This window comes from Desmodus rotundus, chromosome 4 (assembly GCF_022682495.2).
Source record: "Desmodus rotundus isolate HL8 chromosome 4, HLdesRot8A.1, whole genome shotgun sequence".
In the NCBI taxonomy this organism is placed as follows: domain Eukaryota; kingdom Metazoa; phylum Chordata; class Mammalia; order Chiroptera; family Phyllostomidae; genus Desmodus; species Desmodus rotundus.
The window spans coordinates 166,202,077-166,225,325 of NC_071390.1; the positions used below are offsets into that span (position 1 = coordinate 166,202,077).

Genomic DNA, 23,249 nt, shown 5'->3' on the forward strand with positions numbered 1-23,249 from the left:
CGCACACAGGGCCTTTTCCGAAGACGGCTTAGAAAGCGGTCACGTACTACATACTGCCCGGGGTACAGGCATATTACTCTCCTCTAAATTCTAAGCCATGTAACCACTACCAGCTTTCGACTTTGAAGGCCTCACCATCCAAAATCCAAATAAAGTCTACCTTATTTATTGAACAAATACTATTTTTAGAGCAAGATGCTGGTAACTTTAATACTTTTCTTTGGGAGGAGGCAAGATAAGAAATAAACTATGACTTAAAAAATACACACCTTCTCCCGTTTACTGTTTCCCTGTCCAACAACAGATGCCGTCTCTCTCTAGTCAGGAGCCCCGTCAGAAAGCACAAACCTCTGCATGGCCCTCAGTACACCAGACCAAACGACCACCTCACACTGAACGTGCTGGCTGTTATTAAATAATATTCTCCAGTTTTGTTGAGAGGAGCTTGAAATGTTCCTGAGCTGGGAGACAGGCCCCGAGAGTGACAAAGCCCATTCCCCCATTTAGGAGGGAGGAACAAGACCTCTCCTGAAAGCAGTCAAAGACACAGGAAGGAAACGGGCACAGCTATCAGCTGGATGTAATGTAAGACAGCGAGGTCAGACTGTAGATACACAAACTGTAACATGGAATTTAATTTTACCTTTGTGAAGTATTTTGAAATCAAAGATGATAACACACGCATCAGGCACATTCAACAGAGGACTTTTACAATGGTTTACATTTCCTTTTTATTTATTCCTTGAAACTGCCCGTATTGCAGGTTTCTCATGGACGAAATATGGAACCGAGCAGATTTGGTTTTCTACAAAATTATGGTATAAACTTGCTCAATTTTCTATCTTATTGCTAACAAACCTCACAGGCGCACAATTTGTAAAACAAACCCCTTTAGGACTGAATGTGTAGAGCATGCTGCAAGGTACAAGAAATAAGCCAAAAATGAGCATATAAACCTACATTTGGACCAACACAGTACTGAATGCGGGAAAACATTGATCACAACACAGGGAAAATTAATAAAAGGAGATACAGTTCAGTCCTGAAAGGGTTAAATAGAAACCCTAATATATTATTGTTTCTAACCATTCAGCCCACATTACAGTGCTTGAAAACAGAGTCAAAAGTCTGGCAAAGAAAATTACACACATTTGTTCAGTACTCATCAGAAACAGCTGCTTTTGAAATCAAAAGTAAGTAACCTGGTTAATAATTGAATAGCATTTTGTTTCAAAAAGGGACCCCCCTCCCCCCATGGATTATTTGGTTAAATCTGACCAGTTAGTTTAGTTCTCAAAAACCGTTTTGGGCACTGGAAATTTTCTGTGAGGACACAGATGGTACCAGTTTCGTTAGAAAATAAACAAAGAAAACAACCAGTGGCGATCGCAAACAAGTCTGTGCAGTAAGAGTGACAAAGATTTCACTAACTGATGTATAGATGAGGATGCCTTCGGTTGCCACAGTGTAAGAACAGTCAGCAGCAGGCTAAGCAGCACACTAGTGTTCAACTTTGAAGTCACTCAACATGAAAGGGCTTTCTGCACTTCAAGCCTTCAGCTTGCCTCCCGGTCTGCATGACCCAGTCAGTGGAACTACCACCGCCACACCGGGTCACAGACTCAGCCTCTATGCGTAGTTTTAGAAATTGCATAGGCCCATGACAGCGTAAGACACTTCTAAATCAGAATTTGAAAGAATAAAACCTGCTCAAATGTACTATACTTTAATTGAAGCGGTTACCATTGTAAGAGAGTCTTTGTGAGGGAAAATGACCGGTATCTCTAATAATGCCACCATGGGGGGAGGGCAGCAGGCAGGGCGGGGTGGGCGGGGCGGACTGTCTACTATAAACATAGGACAAGGCTCCTATAAATTATATGCTAAAAATGATGTAAAATCCATGGAGAAGATTTTTTAAGCAGCTGACAAAAGAACCAATAACAGTAACCTACGACTGACAAATCATTTCAGTCTTTAGATTGTGGGACGTAGAATGACCAAAAAAATAGCAGGGGGAAATGCCTATGTAAGTACATTCTCGGACTTTCCAGAAAAACAATCAGGAGGAGTTTACAGTCTAATATTTCAATTATCTTATTACAAGAAACAAAGAGCCAAAATAAGATATTATTTAAATATTAAAAAGCAGTTCATTTTAATAAAGCCATAAACTTGAAAAATTATTTTGTGCTGCAAAGCCGGGTAAGGAATAGTTTGTTCTTCGAAAGCATCTCATCTGTTCTCAGTTGATTTAATATAATTTTGTAACTGAACACCAAACCTGGGAGGTGGAGGAGACCTGTGACCCACTACAAATAAAGCAGCACTGGAAACATTTCCAACTCTGGACAGAAAGCACTGTGTCCAGGCTGCTGGCATGACTCAACAGAGAGAATAAATACTACTCAAAAATAAGCAAGTTTATAAGAAAAAGCCAGTAAACAGTTAAAACAAAGAAAGATAAGGCCACAATGAATTCTGCCCTTGATCACTGAAACAGATGTAAAGTGTGAGGCAGGAGTAGCTTATGAGAGAGAAGCTAGTGACTGGAGCAGATCTGGAGAGAAGGCTGTAATATATAGAGTATAATGCAGCCTGTGAGTACGTAAAAGGCTTGCACTAAGAGGAAACCACAGTAACTTTGATTTAATCACTAACATGTTTTACAAATGACTTCCCCCTTGAAAACCGAGGAGAAAACACTTTAAAGATGTCAGGAATTGTATTTACAATGACATAGTCTGAGCAAAAGATGAGTGATGAAGATTGCAAAGCTGGAAAAAAAGCTACTAACAATGATGTTGAAAAAGTCTACTGATGGAAGTTTTCAAAATAGCCCAGGACAACAGAAAGTGTTCTGCATGGAAATGCTGCAGAACTTACAGTTTTGCGTTCATAAGGTACTTGTGGCTCCTGTTTTATGTATGGGACAGTGAAAAGCTTACCGCGATCTAGAGGTAGTTTTCCCTCTAAGAAGGACGACTGCATTAACATTACACACACGGTTCCTGCACTAACTGTAGCCCAATGAGACCGCTGAAGTTTCTGAGAGGCTGAACGGAGGCATTGCCACAGTGCAGACGCGGGAGCAACGCAAAAGGGGAGCTGAGAGTGCAGGGCCAGCACACAACCCTGCACGCAACCAATCTTAACGGAAGGGTAAAGAAATGTTTTCTGAGTAGGAGACATTTGTGGAGATGCTCAGTACTGAAAAAGACCAAAAAAAAAAAAAAAAAAAAAAAAGGCAGAGAAAGTAACGGAAAGATAAGTTACATTTGCATTTTTATAATCTCACAACTATCTGCTTCTAAAGTACTGTCTTCCAGCTATTTTAGTTGACCATCTAATAAGAGCATCTTGTTTTAAGGTTACAATGACATCTTGGCCTAGGCTACCAAAGGAAAAAAAAAAAGGTAAATAAAAACATGCTTTTGCTGAGATTTTCCTCATTATACAAGAAGGGCACCATCTACCAACTGGTAGCAAATACTTCTATGATTTTTTTTTGTCATTTGCCAACAAGGCAGAAAACACCCTACTGAATAAAATCACTGGGAACATTACAAGTTCAAAATAAAATGTTTAACTTACACATAATACAAGTTATGTACAAGATTAGGAGGGGCAAAATTCCTTAACAAATCCTGAAATAAGGAGACACATTTATGCATGGGGAAAGGGGAGAGGACACTTCAAATACCAACATGTTCTGTGCCGTTGTTACCTCATTAATGACTAAATGGCCACATTTAATTCCACGGAAATGTCCGTGCCACCTGGATCACCACTATAAATACATGTTTTTAAAAAGAAAACGTGGAGACAATTGCCGAATGTCTGAGAATGGAGACTAAGTTCACATACATTGCATGTGTTGCAGGCAAGGCAGAGGCATTTTTTTAAAGCTTTTGCACAGACTTCATATAATCTTAAAAAAATATTCAGGACTTTACAAGATTTGACTTGTTGAAATCAAAACAATTTCAACTCATGAAAAGTCATAAGACTTCAGCTATTACAAAAAAAAAAAAAAACCAACAAAAACAGCCCAGTTCCAGCCTTAGACCAAAAAAACCGGGGAGAGCACGGCAACAAGACTAAAGAAGCATGGTCAGGCCTGGAACCTGAATGTACTTAAGAGCAAGAGCTCCAAGGGCGCCGGGCGAGGAACAACCTATTTGGTAACAAAGGTGTACTATATACGGTGATATAAAAAAGGTATGGTGAAAATGTACCTTTTACTAAAGCTTATAGAAGTTCCTTGGTCCATAAAAACTATGTTAGATTTGTGTCTTCTAGTTTGATTAACTTTTATTCCAGCCACATCTCTATTTCTTGCCCATTTAAACAAAACCAAACAAAAACCAATCAAATATAACAGCTGAAAAAATTTGATTTCCAATAGTTTATACATGTTGATTTGTTTGTTTGTTTGTTTGTTTTACTGTGGCTTCTGCACATCAAATCAGCACTTGCAGGTAATGGGGTTTTTGAATAATATCACCCGGTATGAAAAGTTTTCCCAAGAAACCACAAAAGATTGTTCACTTTTCTCATTTCTGTCAATGTTTTGTCGCACTCAAGTCAGTTTAAGTCCCGGCAACAAGACGGTGGTTAGGACACCACTGTTGCTGTGGACGATGTGACGTTGGTTGAATTTGTGCTGACGCTTGTGTAACTCCCCTCGCTGTTTGTGTTTGACTCATTAGGGGGCACTTGGCTCGAGTTGGCTCGAAGGATTGCTCCCGCTGCACTGCAGTGCGGCCGAGGCCCTGGTTCTGGTGTGTAGGTGAAGGTAAGGCTCGTGGAATAAATGATTCCATCATTTCGGACCAAAGTTACTGGAACCTGGACTGGCTGCCGGACCCATCGCCAGCCTTCTCGGAATGCAGAAATGTCTGGGACAACACAGAGCATGCTCTCTCCACATCTGCAGAGGAAACATAAGTCACTTAAGTGCAAAGCAAATTTCAGAACTGAAACTTAACACTAGGTTGCTTAATATATTACAATCAGCATCAGGAAAGGGTCTCATACACCCCCCGTCCCCCAAAACTCTGGATGATGTAAAAACTTTTACCAAGTACCTGTACATAGTTTCAGCTTCTACATCCCCAAACCACACTCGTAAATTTGGAGTGAAATTCTGTCCTGTAAGTTCAAGCATTGCTACATCCCCACCGCCATTCAACTGAAATTCAGAAAAATCAGAACAACATTGTGAAAACTTCTCATTTCTCATTAAAGTGCACAGATTAGTTTCTCATCAATAGTTATTTGTGAAAAACGAATAATTAAAATGCTTCTTTTAAATGACATGATTATAAAGACAAAGTGAGCTAAAATATCAAAGTAACAAAATTTGGTTTTGAATTTAAATTTTCTTGCATAAAAGTAGGGTCCTATTTTTTCCTATTGACAAATAATATGCAAAATACCCCAACCACAATATTTGGAGAAAAATCAAAATTACTGTGAAATAAAATCATGCTAAGTCACAGCTGAGAGAAGTCAAAGAGGTAAAAGTCACCCTGTCAGTAAGTGGTCTCACCTGAAGACTCTCTACAACAGGCACAGGTGTGACAGGGGCAAGGACAGGGCCCATCCCCTCGTAAAATGTATACTCTGCCTTATCCGTACTAATGATTGTCCAGGAAGCTCCATCATTTATCATCTCTTTATTTGGTTCCTTTGGGCATGGAGTGGCCTTATGAAGAAAGTTTAGAAATTTTTATATGCATTGCAGTATAAGACAATTTTCACAAGTAATATTTATAGACTAGAGTTATAACATGGAAAGAATGTAGTAAAAATGTATAAACATCCTAAGCATGGTGCTTTGCCAATCCCTAAGTAAACACAAACAATATTAATATGAAAATCTGACATACAGTTTTTATTATAATATGAAACATTTCGGTGACACATTAAATAACTGATAACCCTTCAGAATAACCATTGTGGAGTACACCAGTATAATTTTTTAAATAAAAGGATACCTACTGGAGGAGAAAAACCACCAACAAAGGAACCACCAAAAGGTAAAAACCCAAGTACAACAAGAGAGCCCACACAAACAGCAGAAAGGGCAAACCCAGAGCGTCCAGACAAGGAGATCAGACACCACACCACTGAACCTCATAGAATTCCTACCACAGAAGTTCACCCTACAAAGACAGCCAGCAAAGTGAAATATCAGGAAGCACAGAAACAAACAAAAAGAGTCACCTAAAATGGGGAGACAAAAAAAGAACACGCAATCAAAAGGAATGGAAGACTCCCCACTACAAGAGCTAAACGAAATGGAGGTAACCAAACTATCAGATACAGAATTCAAATTAATGGTTATAAAGATGCTCAAGGAACACACAGATAACAACAAGGAACTGAGTGAGAACTACATCAGCATGAAAAAGGAAACAGAAGCTATAAACAAAAACCAGGAAGAAATGAACAATAAAATCTCAGAAATAAAAAACACATTAGAAGGAATTACAAGCAGGCTGGATGACGCAGAAGATCGAATCAGCGAGTTGCAGGACAAGGTAGCAAAAAACACCCAGATAGAGCAAGAAAAAGAAGAGAGACTCAGAAGGAATGAACAGGCGGTAAAAGAGCTGCAAGACAACATGAAACGTAACATGACAGAAAACTTCCCTAATTTGATGAGAAAAAAAGTCACACAAATCCAGGAAACACAGAGAGTCCCAATCAAGAGGAACCCAAAGAGGCCCACTTCAAGACACATCATAGTTAAAATGGCAAAATTCCAAGACAAAGAGAGAATCTTAAGGGCAGCAAGGGAGAAACAGGAAGTAATGTACAAGGGAGCCCCAATAAGGCTAGCAGCTGACTTCTCAATGGAAACACTAAGCCAGAAGAGAATGGCAAGAAATATTCCAAGCAATGAAACCCAGAGGCCTGCAACCTAGATTACTCTACCCAGCAAGGCTCTCAATTAAAATGGCAGGCCAAATAAGGAGCTTTCCAGACAAAATAAGTTTAAAAGAATACACCTCCACCAAACCAGCTCTGCAAGAGATGCTAAAGGGACTGCTTTAAGAAAAAGAAGGAAAAGAGTGAGAGAGAGAGGAACATAGGTATGAAAAAATGGCAATGAATAAGCACCTATCAATAACCTTAAATGTAAACAGATTAAATGCTCCAATCAAAAGACAAAGACTAGCCAAAAGGATAAGAAAGCATGACCCACACATATGCTGCCTACAAGAGACCCATCTCAGGACAAAAGACCTACACAGACTGAAAGTGAAGGGCTGAAAACAAATATTCCAAGCAAACGGACAGGAAAAAAGAGCCAGGGTAGCAATACTCGTATCAGACAAAACAGACTTCAAAAAAAGAGCCATAAAAAGAGACCCAGAAGGTCACTCCATAATACTCAAGGGAAGAACCCATCAAGAAGACATAAACATTGTAAATATATATGCACCCAACACAGGAGCACCCAAATACATAAAGAAAATCTTGGAGGACTTCAAGAAAGATATTGACAGCAGCACAATTATAGTAGGGGATTTGAACATCCCACTGTCCAAACAAAGTATCTACAAAGATACTACGGCATTGAACAATGTCCTAGATCAAATGGACTTAACTTATATATACAGAGCCTTTCATCCCAAAGAAGCAAAACACACATTCTTTTCAAATGCACATGGAACATTTTCAAAGATAGACCACATGACAGGTCACAAAACAAGCCTCGACAAATTCAAGAAAATTGAAATCATATCAAGCATTTTCTCTGACCACAAGGGACTGAAACTAGAAACCAACCTCAAGGAAAAAACTCAAAAACACTCAAAGTCATGGAGATTGAATAGCATGCTATTAAACAATGAATGGGTGAAGAAGGAGATCAAGGAGGAAATCAGAAACTTTCTGAAAATAAATGAAAATAAACTCACAACAACCCAAAATTTATGGAACACAGCAAAGGCAGTCCTGAGAGGGATGTTCATAGTAATACAGGCCTATCTAAAAAAAAAACCAAAAAAAAAAACCAAAAACAGAAACATTCCAAATAAACAACCTAACCCTACACCTACAAGAACTCGAAAAACAACAAAGACAGCCCAGAGCAAGTACAAGGAAGGAAATAACCAAGATTGGAGCAGAATTAAACAACATAGAGATTAAAAGCACAATTCTAAGGATCAATAAAGCCAGGAGCTCATTCTTTGAAAAGATAAACAAAATCGACAAGCCTTTAAGCAGTCCCATCAAGAAGAGAGAGGACCCAAATAAACACAATCAGAAATGAAAGAGGAGAGATTACAACTGATACCACAGAAACACAAAGGATTGTAAGACATTACTACGAAGAACTATATGCCAAGAAATTTAAAAACCTAGATGAAATGGACAAATTTCTAGAAAAATATAATCTTACAAAACTCAAGGAAGAAGATGCAGAAAGCCTGAACAGACCAATAACAGCAGATGAAATTGAAGCAGTAATCAAAAAACTCCTGACACACAAAAGCCCTGGACTGGATGGATTCACAGGAGAATTCTACAAAACATTTAAGGAAGAGCTAACCCCTATCCTTCACAGACTATTCCAAAAAATCCAAAATGATGGAAGACTCCCAAACTCTTTTTATGAAGCCAGCATCACCCTAATCCCAAAACCAGATAAAGACACAAAAAAGAAAGAAAACTTCAGGCCAATATTGCTGATGAACATAAACAAAATATTGGCAAACCACAACCAGCAATACATTAAAAAGATCATATACCATGACCAAGTGGGATTCATCCCAGGGATGCAAGGATGGTACAATATTCACAAATCAATATACGTAATACATCACATAAACAAAAATCACATGATCATATCAATAGACGTGGAGAAAGCATTTGATAAGGTACAGCACCCATTTATGATAAAAACCCTCAGCAAAGTGGGAATAGAGGGAGTATTCCTCAACATATAAAGGCCATATATGAGAGACGTACAGCCAACATCATACTCAATGGGCAAAAAACTAAAAACTTTCCCACTAAGAACAGGAATAAGACAAGGATGCCCTCTCTCACCATTCCTATTCAACATAGTACTGGAAGTCCTAGCCACAGCAATCAGACAAGAAATAAAAGGCATCCAGATTGGAAAAGAGGAAACAAAACTGTCATTGTTTGCAGATGACATGATAGTGTACATAGAAAATCCTATAGACTCAACGAAAAAACTGCTTGACCTAATAAATGTGTTTGGCAAAACAGTGGGATACAAAGTCAATATTCAGAAATCAAAGGCATTTTTGTATACCAACAATGAAACATCAGAAACAGAAATCAGGAAAAAAATCCCATTTGATATAGCAATGAGAAAAATAAAATACCTAGGAATAAACCTAACCAAGGAGGTAAAAGACCCGTACTCAGAAAACTACACAACACTGAAGAAAGAAATCAAGTAAGACACAAACAAATGGAAACATATATCGTGTCCATGGATCGGAAGAATTAACATCATCAAAATGTCCATACTACCCAAAGCAATTTATAGATTCAATGCAATACCTATTAAAGTACCAATGGCATATTTCACAGCTATAGAACAAACACTTCAAAAATTTATATGGAACCATAAATAACCCTGAATAGCTGCAGCAATTTTGAGAAAGAAGAGCAAAGTAGGAGGGATCACAAAACCTGATATCAAAATGTATTACAAGGCCACTGTAATGAACAGACTGGCATAAGAACAGACACATGGACCAATGGCACAGAATAGAGAGCCCAGAAATAAACCTAAGTCTCTACGGTCAATTAATATTTGACAAAGTGGGCAGCAGCATAAATGGAGCAAAAATAGCCTTTTCAAAAAATAGCGTTGGGAGAGCTGGACAGATATATGCAAAAAATGAAACTCAAGCACCAACGTACACTATACACAAAAATAAATTCAAGGTGGATAAAAGATTTAAATATAAGTCGTGTCACCATCAAACTCCTGGAGGAGAACATAGGCAGGAAAATCTCACATATTCCACGCAGCAATATTTTCATTGATATGTCCCCTAGAACAAGGGACATGAAGGAAAGAATAAACAAATGGGATCTCATCAAAATAAAAAGCTTCTGCATGGCTAAAGAAAACAGCATTAAAATGAAAAGAGAACCAACTGTATGGGAAAACGTATTTGCCAATGATACCTCAGACAAGGGTTTGGTTTCCAAAATATATGAAGAACTCACACGAATCCACTCTAAGAAGACAAGCAACCCAATTAAAAAATGGGCAAGGGACTTGAACAGATACTTCTCCAAGCAAGACATATAGAGGGTCCAGAGACATATGAAAAGATGCTCAGCATCACTAGCCATCAGAGAGATGCAAATTAAAACCACAATGAGATAATACTTCATACCGGTCAGGATGGCCATCATAAACAAAGCAACAAACAACAAATGTTGGAGAGGCTGCGGAGAAAAGGGAACCCTAGTGCACTGTTGGGGGGATTGCAGACTGGTGCAACCGCTATGGAAAATGGTATGGAATTCCCTCAGGAAACTAAAAATGGAACTGCATTTTGACCCGGCAATTCCACTGTTAGGATTGTATCTTAAGAACCCTGAAACACCAATCCAAAAGAACCTATGCACCCCAATGTTCATAGCAACACAATTTACAATAGCCAAGTGCTGGAAGCAACGTAAGTGACCATCAGTAAATGAATGGATCAAAAAAACTGGTACATTTACACAATGGATTTCTACGCAGCAGAAAGAAAGAAGGAGCTCCTACCCTTTGCCACAGCATGGATGGAACTGGAGAGCACTATGCTAAGTGAAGTAAGCCAGGTGGTGAAAGACAAATACCATATGATCTCACCATTAACAGGAACCTAATCAACAAAATGAGAAAGCAAGCAAAGCACAGCCAAAGACATTGAAATTGAGAACAGGCTGACAGGGACCGGGGGGGGGGGGGGGGGGGGGGGGGGCGGGGGCGGGGGCGGGCGTTGATAATGAGGGAAAGGGGTAAAGGGCTTACAGGAACAATTATAAAGGACATACGGACAATAATTAGGGGGGTGGAAACAGGAGGGAGGTAGGGAGGGCTGGGGGGGAAAGGCAGAAAACTACTTGAACAACAATAAAAAAATAAAATAAAATAAAAAAAGAATAACATTGGACCCCTATATTATACCATTCACAAAAATTATCTCAAAAGATTTTAATGTAAAACCTAAAACTACAAAACTCCTAGAAGAAATGTAGAGGAAAAAGCTCACAGCAACAATTTTTTGGACATGGCACCAAAAGCACAAGCAACAAAAGAAAAATGAAACAAATGGGACTGCAGCAAATAACCACCTTGTCTGTATACCACGTCACAAAGGACTAAGCAATCAAAAGGACACCGAGAAAGATCCTGATAGCTTTGCCACTTTCATCAATATACCTTCTCCCTCACTCATTAAAACTGATTTAGTTTTTTATTCTTGGAAATAGATTCTTAAGGTTATGATTTTGCAGGTGTAAGTTACTTTAGGACTATTTTAAAATGCTACACAGCTCTCAGTCTGGACCTAAAACTCTCAGTAGTACATTGCAATACTCTTTGGCAGATTTTTCCTAAAATGGGATCCCCTTCCAGTTCTTCCCTCCCGCCCTGTGTCAGGTCACCTCCTTCTTCACTGTTACGTATGCTGATGACAAGGATTTTATTCTCTGCTAGCCTCTGCCAGACTGTCTCTCCCATGAATTACCCTGACTTCAAGGGCTTCCCTCTGCTCCTCTTTACTGTTTTGTTCAGTTTTGCTGCAATTTTTCTACAACTGTGGTATTGTAATGTTGCTATTCAATGAGCAATTGTTGTATGTATCCTGAAGAATCCATTTACTGGAAAAATTCAATCCAAGTTTAAAGCAAAAGTTTCTCTTCAAGCTGGAGCTTGACTTTTTAGAAACAAAAGAGATTTACACTGTCCCCCCAAATAAATAAAACAATAAAAGGTCAGTACCTGTGATACAAATCACTGTTTAAAAAACTCTTCAAGGATCTCTAAGAAAGAGTGAAACTAGGATACTCTCCTACTTAGAAAACAGCTAGAATTTTAGGTACTTTCTGCACAAGAGACCAAGATGTGAACAAACAATCCCCCGCCCCTACCTTAAAACCCCTAGACCAGCCCATCAGCGCGGGGCTGAGGAGACGGCTGTGCGTGGCCCTATCTCTGCAGCAGGCCTCCAGATGCTTACAGACAATTTCATGCAAAAGTATCACTGTCCTATTAATAAGTAAGTTGCCCACGCCATAAATGTCCTCATGAAAGCCTTCTCCATAAATGTAGTAAAAAAATTAGCTCTTGAAACGTGTCATCACTATCCTGGAAGACCCCCATATAAATCTGATGAGAATTAGGGACCCTCCCCCTAAACATGCCTGCACCTATACACAAAGTGTGCACAAAACGTCAGGGGATGCACTGAACACCCAACGCCTACTTTTGGATAATCCGAGGGGCTTTGTGTCCCCCAGAATTAGATGTTAATTGTTTCTCCGAGAACATTTCCAAGAGTTTTGAGTTATTTCCTGAGGTAGGATGACCACCACGTCTGAAGACTATGTGGGTGAAGGACCCTTGGACTTGAGATAAATATCTGAACACAGCCTCATGTATTTAGATACAATTAACATTAAACAAGAGTTTCATGTTTTTGTGTGCCATTAACCTAACACACATTTTAGATTTCACCAGTAATTTAAAACTTACCTGAAACTGGATTATTCTCTCTTGAGAAAGGCACAAGTACATTCTTTCTGTATCCTTAAGGTAAAATGCACACTTATGGAGTTGTGACACAGGATCGTCGGCATCCAGCAATGCAGTCTGCTTATCGACTTTTCTAATTATCTGTATTTCAACAATCGAACAGGAAAAAGTCATCACATAGGGAGCGTTTTCATTAGGTATACTTCCCAGAGTAAGAAATACCAATTTTATTTTATTCTTAATAAATCTTTTTGTGAGAGTAAATGGGTAAAAATTATACTTATATTCCTAAACAAGAAGTTCTGTTTTTGAAAACTTGGTCCTACGCTAGGATGAAGCAGGTACGACAAAAAAATGAATACAGTGTTATCTGCATTAAGAAATCACAATGTGCCCTGGCTGGTGTGGCTCAGAGGACTGAGCGCAGGCCTGCGAACCAAAGGTTTGTGGGTTCGATTTCCAGTCAGGGCACATGCCTGGGTTGCAGGCCAGGTCCCCAGTGGGGGGCATGAGAGAGGCAACCACACAGTGGTGTTTCTTTCCCTCTCTTCTTCTCTAAAAATAAATAAATAAAATCTTAAAAAAGAAATCACAATGTAATTTTCTAGCACCCTCTATCGAACAAATTCAGATATACAACCAAAAAGGACAAAAATGCCACCAAAACTTACTGGAACTAGTACAACAGGAAGCCATTAAGAACTCATCCTTGGCAACCTCCCTCTCTCTGGATCACGCCCGCACCTTTCCTCCTCTCCTTGTCCCAGGATGCTCTCTCTGCCTTTCCTTTTTCTAAGCTCCAAGGCCCCTCTTTTACCTCTGTGACTGGTTTCCCGAGCCCATGCGGCCCTGCTGGCTCACCTTTTCTACCTTTCTGACTTTCTAAATAAACTTTGTTATAATTTGAAAGAAAAAGAAGAATGCATTAATAAAAATTGCCTAATTGCTTTACAGCATGTCACATATAAATAGCAGTGATTATTGATATCTCTTTTTAAAATGAAAAGCATGAGCTTGAGGTGTATTTTTCATTTGAATGTTGTGGCTTTTCTGTTTTCTTAATTTTTACTATACATATTACTAAAGCAAAAGTGGAGCCATACCAATCTCGGGAGCGCCATGCCAGTGACTGAACACACAAGTTTGACTGTCTGTCCATAATGGATGTAGCCATCACGAACTGTGAATTCTTCTCCTTCTGATTCATCATCATCCACTGCAGTGGAGTGGAAAAAGAGATCAAATTATCTTTTAGAATTCATTAATCTGCTTAGGGAAACAATAAAACTTAATGTATCCACATGTCTTATTATCGAAAAGGATTTAACAATCTACATAAGTAACATCAAATGCACATTTTTATACTCACAGAGATGAATGTAAAATGCTCCCCATTGCTGAGAACTGGCATGGAAATTACCTCCTTCTACATGCAAGTATCTGGTGCTGACCGTCTGGGATCGAAGACGATTAAACAGAGCCACCTTTGTTCCCGAGGCAATGCACACTGCAGAGAAAAAAACAGCTCCTGTTTATGTGACTGGAGGGGAGGTGGATAAATAAGGGACTGGTACCTGGCAAGTTATGACTGTTCTTCATTATAATTTAATATTTACATTATTTTAAATTAATATTATAACTTAACATTCTTTTAACACATTTTTAACCCTCCAAAGAATAGAGATGATATTGCTCCCCAAAGTCAAGGTAAAGATAGAAAATGTACCCATAAAAATAATTTTTAAATGAAAACTACACAGCATGTTTAATGCAGTGCTGTAAGTTGTTTTAAAAATAAATGTCCAACAGTGGAAACTGATTAAATAAATTACACTATCTATTACCTATCTAAATAACGTATCTAAATGCAATGATAAGAAAATATTTATCTTCCTGGAATATCACTGAATGGAAAAGCAGACTCTACAACACTTGGCATGTATGGTTCCATTAAGGAAGTGTGTGTGTCTGTATTTTCATGGAATTGCATGTGGTCTCCACGTGCTCATATCCAATCCTGTGGGTAATATTCACAGGGAGGTGTGTACAAGGATGTTTCCCAAAGCTGATGGCGACTGCCTCTGGATATTGTGATTTTTAGAGATTCTGATTTCTTCTAAAAACTTTAAAGTATATAACATTGCATGAATTTTTAAAAAGCCTCATCTATGTCAACAGGAAATATTCTGAAAGTAAAATATGTTCTCTGGCATCAAAAAACACATGGTCAATAGAAATACAAAGTTGAAGAGGTTAAATAAAACCCTGTAATTTGAATTAGAAATGGCCTGAACACGTGACATCATATACTTCCTGAAGCAAGAACACTTCACCACTACAAGGAGATCCTTGCCCTCTAGTAACAAAAAAGGAACCAAAGAACAAAAACTTAATTCAGATCAACCTTCTAAACTGACTGCTGACAAAAGTTCTTCCCCTGACCAAACTTCAGACACGCCCCTCTGAGCCTTCCTTCTTCCACGGGGTCTCTTCCATGGGCCCCGTCATTGGCCCAGTTACTGCAGGAACCCTGCTCAGCCATCCTGCCACTCTTTATTTCCCCTCCTCTAAGCTTTATATCTGATATCCTAGGCCTGCCCTTAGCAAGCATTCTGTTAGACTGGTTTATCAAAAATCCGTGACCCTTTGCTCTTGCCTCTTAGTAATTTCCATCACTGCCCCGCCACCCCCTCTGCTCTTGCCTATAGATCCCCATTTGTCCTTGTTGTGTTTGGAACTGAGCTCAAATGTGCACTGAAGTCTCTTTTTCCTGCTGCAACAGCACTGAATAAAATCTGTTATTACCACCTTTAACTAGTGTCAAACTCTGTTGGTCTTTAACACCACTCATTTGCAGAAAATACATTAAACTACACCAAGAAAATGAAATTAGCAAAATCCAGTGTGTGGAAAGCTCCTATGGCCAAATGACAGCAGTCACTTGAATAAATAAATTACAAGGAGAGAAGGGAGAGAGATATGGAGAGGGACAGAAAGGGAATCCACAGGTTAAAAACACTCAAGGACATGTCAAAACATGGACCTTATTTAAATTTTGATTCAAACACAGGGCTAAATGATGACATTTCAGACAATTTTAAATTTTTTCACACTGACTGGATATCTGAATTTTATTTCTTTTTATAGTTATTTTATATCATGTTTGTTTTCATGTGATGTTACTGTGATTATATTAAAAAATAACAGACCCTATGTTTCAGAGATAGAAATATTTACAGATGGTATGATGTCTTGGATTTGCATCAAACTAAAAAGAGGGTAGAGAAAAGTCGGAGTGTGGCAGGGGTATAGAATGAAGTCAAGATTACTGTTGAAGTTAGAACACAGGAGTTTTCCTTTCATTATCCAATTTTGTCTACTTTAGCATGTTTGAACATTTCTGTAAAATAAATAACAATGATTGAGTGAACTAAAAACCACCCAATAGTATATTAAAACCTATAAGTTCATAAATAAATAAAACAAAGTAAGAGCAAGCAAACAAAACAAAAATCCTAAAACCCCACTGGTCACTTTCAAAGAATATTATTGTTATTCTGCAACTTAAGAAATAAGCATTTATCTTGTCTTTACTGACTACATTTGAAGCAAACAGCTAACAAATACAGAAATTATTAATAAAAGAATTAGAAAAATCATCACTTTGCAGCCTTTGATGAAATAGTTGCTCATCAATGACTACTACAACCATTAGGTCAAAGACTGCTCAGGAACTCTGTAATGGACGGACTGGGCTAACAACATGATTTGATCAATCTTAACATGAAAAGAAGCGGGATGATCAGATGTTATATGACTTTTGATTTGAAAGGAATGATATAGGACCAGCTAAATCTAAAATAAAAATCTTGAGGTCTAACTATCAGTTTATGGAAAACATGAGACAGAGAAACATGTAATCAGCCAGATCCAGACTATGTAAATTCCACAGGAAAAATGACCTATTTTTCAACAAATAAATGATAAGAAATAAAAGGCTGGAAGGGGAGAAAAGAAGCTTGACAGATTAAAATGCATGATCCTCATCTGGATCCAGTTTTGAAAAGTCAGTTGTTAAAAACCAACAAAAACACAACATAAAAACTCTCTCTGATGCAACGTGATAAATCTGCATGCACATGGCTTAGCTTTCAGATGGCATCAAAGAACTGTCAACTCTGTTACTGTGTAACGACGTTGAAAAAGAAATTTGTTGGAAAGTCACTACTGCAGAAACGGTAGTTGAAAGGACAGAATGCCTGAGATATGCATTAAAATATTCCAGCCGGTGGATGGTCACCCGACCCTACTTCCTCCCCTTTACTAAGTTTGAAAGTTTCCATAATAAAAAGTTGAAATAGAAAAAGAAAAACAGGTTGGGAGGGCGGTTTGAAATGTTTAATTCAAACAGCATTTGTCTTTGAGAATCTACAAATTTGCTGATAAGGCAGCAGTCTCTGCCACAGCAACCATGCTAAAAATTTTGTGTATGTTCTCAGGATTGCCTTCCAAAGCCCATTTGATACATAACAAGTGTTTCTCAGAGCAGTGCTTTTGACATTCTCAGTAAAGCAATTTTTGTGGAATGGGGACTATTTTGGCACAAGACACCCAATGCTTAACATCACTCCCTCCAATCACTGTGACAACAAAAAGAGAAAAAAAAAAAACCCTCCTATGTTTCTAAATGCCTCTGGGGAGCAGTGAGGAACCAATGCTACTTGAACCACTTCCCACACCTGGTATTATCTGTCCATTTTCAATTTTAAAAAAAGACAATAAAGCAGCAGTAATTAATGAATGGGATATTTTTCAGATAAAGTGACGACCACAGAATATTAGTAAAGAAAGAATTGGCTATCAAAAAGCAATTTTTAACTTAAAAATAGTTAAATTTATCTTAATTCATGGTGGGAATTGGGGACAATAAAGAAAACTGAAATATACATACAGTCAGCATTTTTCAATGACTGCTTCTTTTTGGAAGGTTTGGAGATGACTTTTATCCGCTTGCTGAGGAACACACCAATGTCATCACTGTTGCCATAGAACATCTTTACAGACAACATGAAATGCTTTCTCTTGTCCGAATCAGATATGTACAATGTTTTGGCTGTGCAATAGTTCTGTGAAAGAAAAGGAAAGATATAATAGCACCAAAACCTTGTTGGTTATGTACCTACAACTAACTCTATGGCCATGGCTAGGTTTGATCAGGCTCAAATGCAAAAATTTCAATGAGAAGGTGAATAAAACCAACTATAAAAATTACTGAAATTAATCTCTGAAGACAAAGTACAGTCTCCCTAATTAAGTCTATAAAACACTACCACGGTGAACCATTTTACCCTTTCTAAAAACCTTTTTAAAAAAAGACTTAGTTTATACAACTCTATGAGGGGCGACCCCCCCCAAAAACCAGAATTTATTTATAAAAAAGTGTGTATTTATTCTCACATGTTTAAACTTCAGTCACCTTCAAAATACTCTCCATTTGAGGCAATACACCTACTGATATGTTTTCCCCACTGCTCACAAGTTTTTGAACTAGTCAATTCGGATGCCTTTTAGTGCTTCTGCCATTTTTTTGTTTTACCTCTTTCACATCGGCAAAACGTTTCCCTTTGAGGACTTTTTCATCCCCGGAAACAAAAAAAGTCACTCAGGGTGAGACTAGGTAAACAGGGAGGTCAAAAACTGCTGAACACTCAGTGCTGTGTGGGCAGGTGCACTTGTAAATCACCCATCATGAAACAGGCAAACGCACTGAAAGAGTCTTCAAAAAACAAACAAACAAAAAATCTACTGAAGCCAAACGCAGCCTCTCACAACACCACCAGCTGGTACACTGATACAGATGGGTTCTAGAACACTCAGCCAGCGGGGGAAGACTATACCACAAGGGGCCCTTTCCAGAAGATAATTTCATTTCCCCCTTATACATATATATCACAGAATTATCAATATTAGTGGTAATTTTTAAAATAGAATTTTATAGCTAAAACAATCTATGACCGTCTCTCTATAGAGACATATAAATAAGACTATCAAAATTCAGTGAAATTATGCAAAAAATTTTAGCAGTGGTCCTTCCCGAAACAGTACATACAGTGTGAACACTGGATTAACCCACCTATATACAAGACTGAGGAAAAGAATGTCAGTAGTAACTGGATGATTATAAGTTATCTTACACCAGAAGGGGCTTATGAGTATATTTTAAAGGACTCTTCTTTAAAAATTGTTAACTTTGCACAGTGGGATAATTCATATTATATCAATAAAGAACTGAATTTAAAGATACTGGCCCTGGCTGATATAGCTCAATGGATTGAGCATGGGCCTGCGAACCAAAGGGTCGCTAGTTCGATTCCTAGTCAGGGCAAATGCCTGGGTTGCAGGCCAGGTCTCCAGTAGGGGGAGCACAAGAGGCAACCACACATTGATGTTGTTCTCCCTCTTTCTCTCCTTTGCTTCACCACTCTCTAAAAATAAATAAATAAAATCTTCAAAAAAAAGATACTAAAAAAACTAAACATAGCAGGATATTATGTCAGTTTACCAGAAAATAAACTCTGGTAATTAAAAATACAGTATTAAACAGTTATAGCACTTGCAAAACAGTGAAAACACTTGAAAATGCTATTATTTCAAGCATACATGAGAATTCTAAGATCCTTCGTCTTCCCTCAATCTCTGTGAATTAGGGGAGTAAATTATTAATCTCCTTCCCCAGACTGGATAAAAGATGCTCAAACCCAGCTTAAGTATTTAAAATACCTGAATTATTTTTCAGGTATTATCAAAGATAATATTTTTCAAAGAATAATGCTCTACTTTAAAATTAGGCTAAACAAGGTGCTTTGACTACTCTGTGTGTCTTTTAAAAAGCCGGGCAAATGGCACTCATTTAAGAAATAAGCTAATACGCTTTTTAATCTTTAAATTTTACTCACAGGCAATTTTAGTAGCAGAACAAAAATAATGCCATAGTTCCTTTTATTTCTCAATAGCAAAGTTATGTAAGAAAATTTAGATGCCAGCTTGACTATTTTATGTTCAATTAAGTTTTCATAAATCGAAAAGTGTGGTAAAAGTTTTGAGAGACTTTGTTCTGCAGAAGACAAAATTAAGATAAAGCTAATCACAGTAATAAAAAATAAATAAAAGCAAGAGTACTGGGCATGCACACAGATCCTTTCACCCGACGGTCTCCAAGCGTTCACAGGCGTTGTGACAGCAGTCATGGGTAGAGATGGTAAAAAGCACTGATGGTCAAGTTATGCCTAGACTACAGAATTGTTCTGCAGTATAGGACAAGGCCTCGGAAAATAGGCATCAACATACTAAAGCAGTCACAGGGTACAAAAATGAAATATGTATTTAAATGAAGGCAATTACATTCTAATGGGAAAATGTTTAATGTTAAGATCATTAATTTGAGTGTTAACCTTAACAGACATGATCAGTATCAGAAAAGAGAAAATAATGAAACTGAGCAAAAATGATAAGCCAGACTGGCAAACAGGAAAAGAAAGAAGAGTAGAGATGGCTGGACCTACACACAAAGGCTTTCATTTTGTTTCGAAAAAGCAAACAGACATGTGTCTCCTGGGAAAGAAAGGAAATATATCCCTAATTACCAAAGTAAGCAGTTTGAATCCATACGCACACAAAAAATCATACCTGAGATAATTTTATTAGAACTACTATTATGAAAAGAAATATAAGGCTACTGACTACAAACTAGTTATAAGAGAAAAAAGAAGTCACTGACTCAAAAAGTACTATGGCTTTAAGAAAGTGAGTAAATAAAAACAAAAGTTACATTTGTTCCATCATACGAAAAGGCTAAATTTATAGCTAACAAAATTCTAGAAAAGGGCACATAATAAACTATTTTATAAATAATGAACAGTTTAACTTAATTAAAAATGACTCAAATATCTGCCCTGAAATGGGGGGTGGGGGGGAACCCCAAGAAACCAGATGTGTGGAAATACTTAAATTGTAAAATTTGAATTATAGAGACAAAACAAAGCTACTGAGAGGTATAGGGGAATATAATTTTTAAAATTAGGAGAAACGCAAGTGTGCTAATTAGGTTAAGTAATTTCTTGTACATGTTGTATAGCGTACCTAGCTCAAGCTATGCAAGATGTGAAATTAAGGCAATGAATATTTAACAAATTAATAACATCACTAAATAAACTCTCAGATCTAAAATATGGTCAAATGTCATGACCTTTTTAAAAATAAAGGCTATAGCCCTGGCTGGTGTGGCTCAGTGCACTGAGCGCAGGCCTGCGAACCAAAGGGTAGCCGGTTCGATTCCCGGTTGGGGCACCTGCCTGGGCTGCTGGCCAGGTCCCGGGGGGGGGGGGGGTGCACACGAGAGGCAACCAGACAGTGAATCTGCTCTCCCTCTTTTGCTTTCTCTTCCCCTCTTTCTAAAAATAAATAAACAAAATCTTTAAAAATAAATAAATAAAGGCTACATATACCAGAGCTTTATTGTAATGAATACAAAATGAATACAAATACCCAATAGTGTAAAATATTCCTTCTTTTTCAATAATGACAAATCGTACCATTCAATGAATAGACTGTTGAAACAAAACAGTATTATTACCTTAAATGAATGGAGGTTACGTGAGACAGACAGAAATCATGTGTCTTTTTTCTGAAGCTCAGCATCCCACTGCTCGGGCCATTTTTCCTCCCTGGGCCCAAACATACAATGTTCTTATGCCTTTATGCCCTAAGCACATGATTATGTTCTTTGTCTGGAATGCCATCTGCTGAATCTCATGAAGTCTTACTTCTCTAGTAGCATTTTTCATTCAAGCTAAATGAAGCATATAACTTTGGCTTATAGGCATTGTGCTACCTTAATAGGTTTTTAAAATACTACTACTAATGCTTGAGCTCTCAGGTACTCTTTTCCTCTTCTGTGAATTTCTAGGACTTAGGGAAAAGATATAATGGTAGAAGTTGAAGCAAGATATACTAAGCCGTGAGGAAAGACAAGTGGGGGTGCTTTTTGGTATTATTTCTCTTAAAATTGCTGAAAGCTGGAATTGGTTAAAGTGGGAATTGGTTAAATTGGTTAGAATGTATACCAATTCATTGGTTAGAACGTAAATAGGTTAGTATATTAGAATGTATATAACTAACTGTTAGTTATATACACTGGTCACTAGAATCCCTGGCTGCTCAATACCTATTTATCTAATCCAATTAACCATTCATAATACCAAGTGTTGAGACACAACTTGCAGATACAGCACTCTGAAACTTTCTATATAAGAGGAAATAGTTAAGACATGGCTAAGGACTGTTAGATCAATCTACCACTTAAATATATCCTTCACTTTGGCTCAAGGGTCATAATTTACAAATACTTTTTACTACTCTATTTTAAGATGAAACAACCATTGTTGTAATAAGTTTTATCGTAAACCTAATTTTAAATACATAGTTGACAAGTCTTACTGACAAAAATTATGAAGATATAAATGACATGAAGATACTCAAATTTGCCCTGGCTGGTGTGTCTCAGTGGGTTGAGTGCCAACCTACAAACTGAAAGGTTGCTGGTTCGATTCCCAGTCAGGGCACATGCCTGGGTTGTGGGCCAGGTCCCTGGTTGGGGGCGCCAAAGAGGCAACCACATATCAATGCTTCTCTCCCTCTATTTCTCCCTCCCTCTCCCCCTCTCTAGAAATGAACAAATAAAATCTTAAAAAAAAAACAAAAACCCTTGAAAAAGGTTGGTATTAAGGCTTCTTAGTGCTCACTAGCTGTAAAATGACTGAAATTAAGGTACAGGTCCCCTAGCTCATTACCCTCAATACTGCCCTCCAATCTCATCCCCAGTGTCAACTGTAACACAGACATTCAACAAGGACGTCCTGAATGGAAAATGGCTTTGTATACACTATTCTAAAAGACATTCACGTGGTCACTGAGATCAGAACTAATCATTTCTCAAATTTTAATATCAAGGGAAAACAAATATTAAATGTTAAGTTGATAAAGAACTTTTTGAATAACAAAGGTTATTCAAACAGATTGAAATAAATGCTTTCTAAATTTATAAAACACACTTAGTAAAACTAATTCATAAATTCCATTCCCTAGAAAATTAATCAAAGAAAAACCCTAAAAGTTTTGAGTAAAGTTAGTTGTGGCTGTGCTGGCCTATAGCATACTTCTACTCCACACAGAGGCGAGGTAAAACATTCAGGATCTTTATAACCCAGGTAAAAGCTTCTAAGAATATATCTGTATCACTTTGCTTCTAGCATCAGACCAAGATTAAGAGAGTAAAATATTGTTGAACTATGTATTTATCATCATTTGAGCATCACACTCTTGTGAGATGAGCGATTAGCCTCCTCAACTTGTTACTTCCAATGGAAACCTGATTCACAGCCTGTCAAAACTGCCAGCGAGCAGGAGGAGGCTTCCTGTGTGCCACTGTGAGATG

The 23,249-nt window shown here is 37.8% G+C and overlaps 1 protein-coding gene across 9 annotated transcripts in view; it reads right to left on the minus strand.

Moving 5' to 3' along the window:
- Positions 1 to 617: 617 nt before the first annotated feature.
- RBPJ (recombination signal binding protein for immunoglobulin kappa J region) overlaps positions 618 to 23,249 on the minus strand; it is a 206,402-nt gene continuing 183,770 nt past the window's right edge. For all 9 annotated transcript variants that reach the window (XM_053922094.2, XM_053922093.1, XM_024573903.3 and 6 more), the window contains 7 exons: positions 17,709 to 17,883; positions 14,127 to 14,264; positions 13,861 to 13,973; positions 12,758 to 12,898; positions 5,555 to 5,710; positions 5,091 to 5,194; positions 618 to 4,933 (listed from right to left, as the gene is read on the minus strand). In XM_053922094.2, coding sequence (XP_053778069.2) covers positions 4,618 to 4,933; positions 5,091 to 5,194; positions 5,555 to 5,710; positions 12,758 to 12,898; positions 13,861 to 13,973; positions 14,127 to 14,264; positions 17,709 to 17,883 — 1,143 coding nt within the window. In that variant the 3' untranslated portion in view covers positions 618 to 4,617. The remainder of the gene's footprint in view (positions 4,934 to 5,090; positions 5,195 to 5,554; positions 5,711 to 12,757; positions 12,899 to 13,860; positions 13,974 to 14,126; positions 14,265 to 17,708; positions 17,884 to 23,249) is intronic.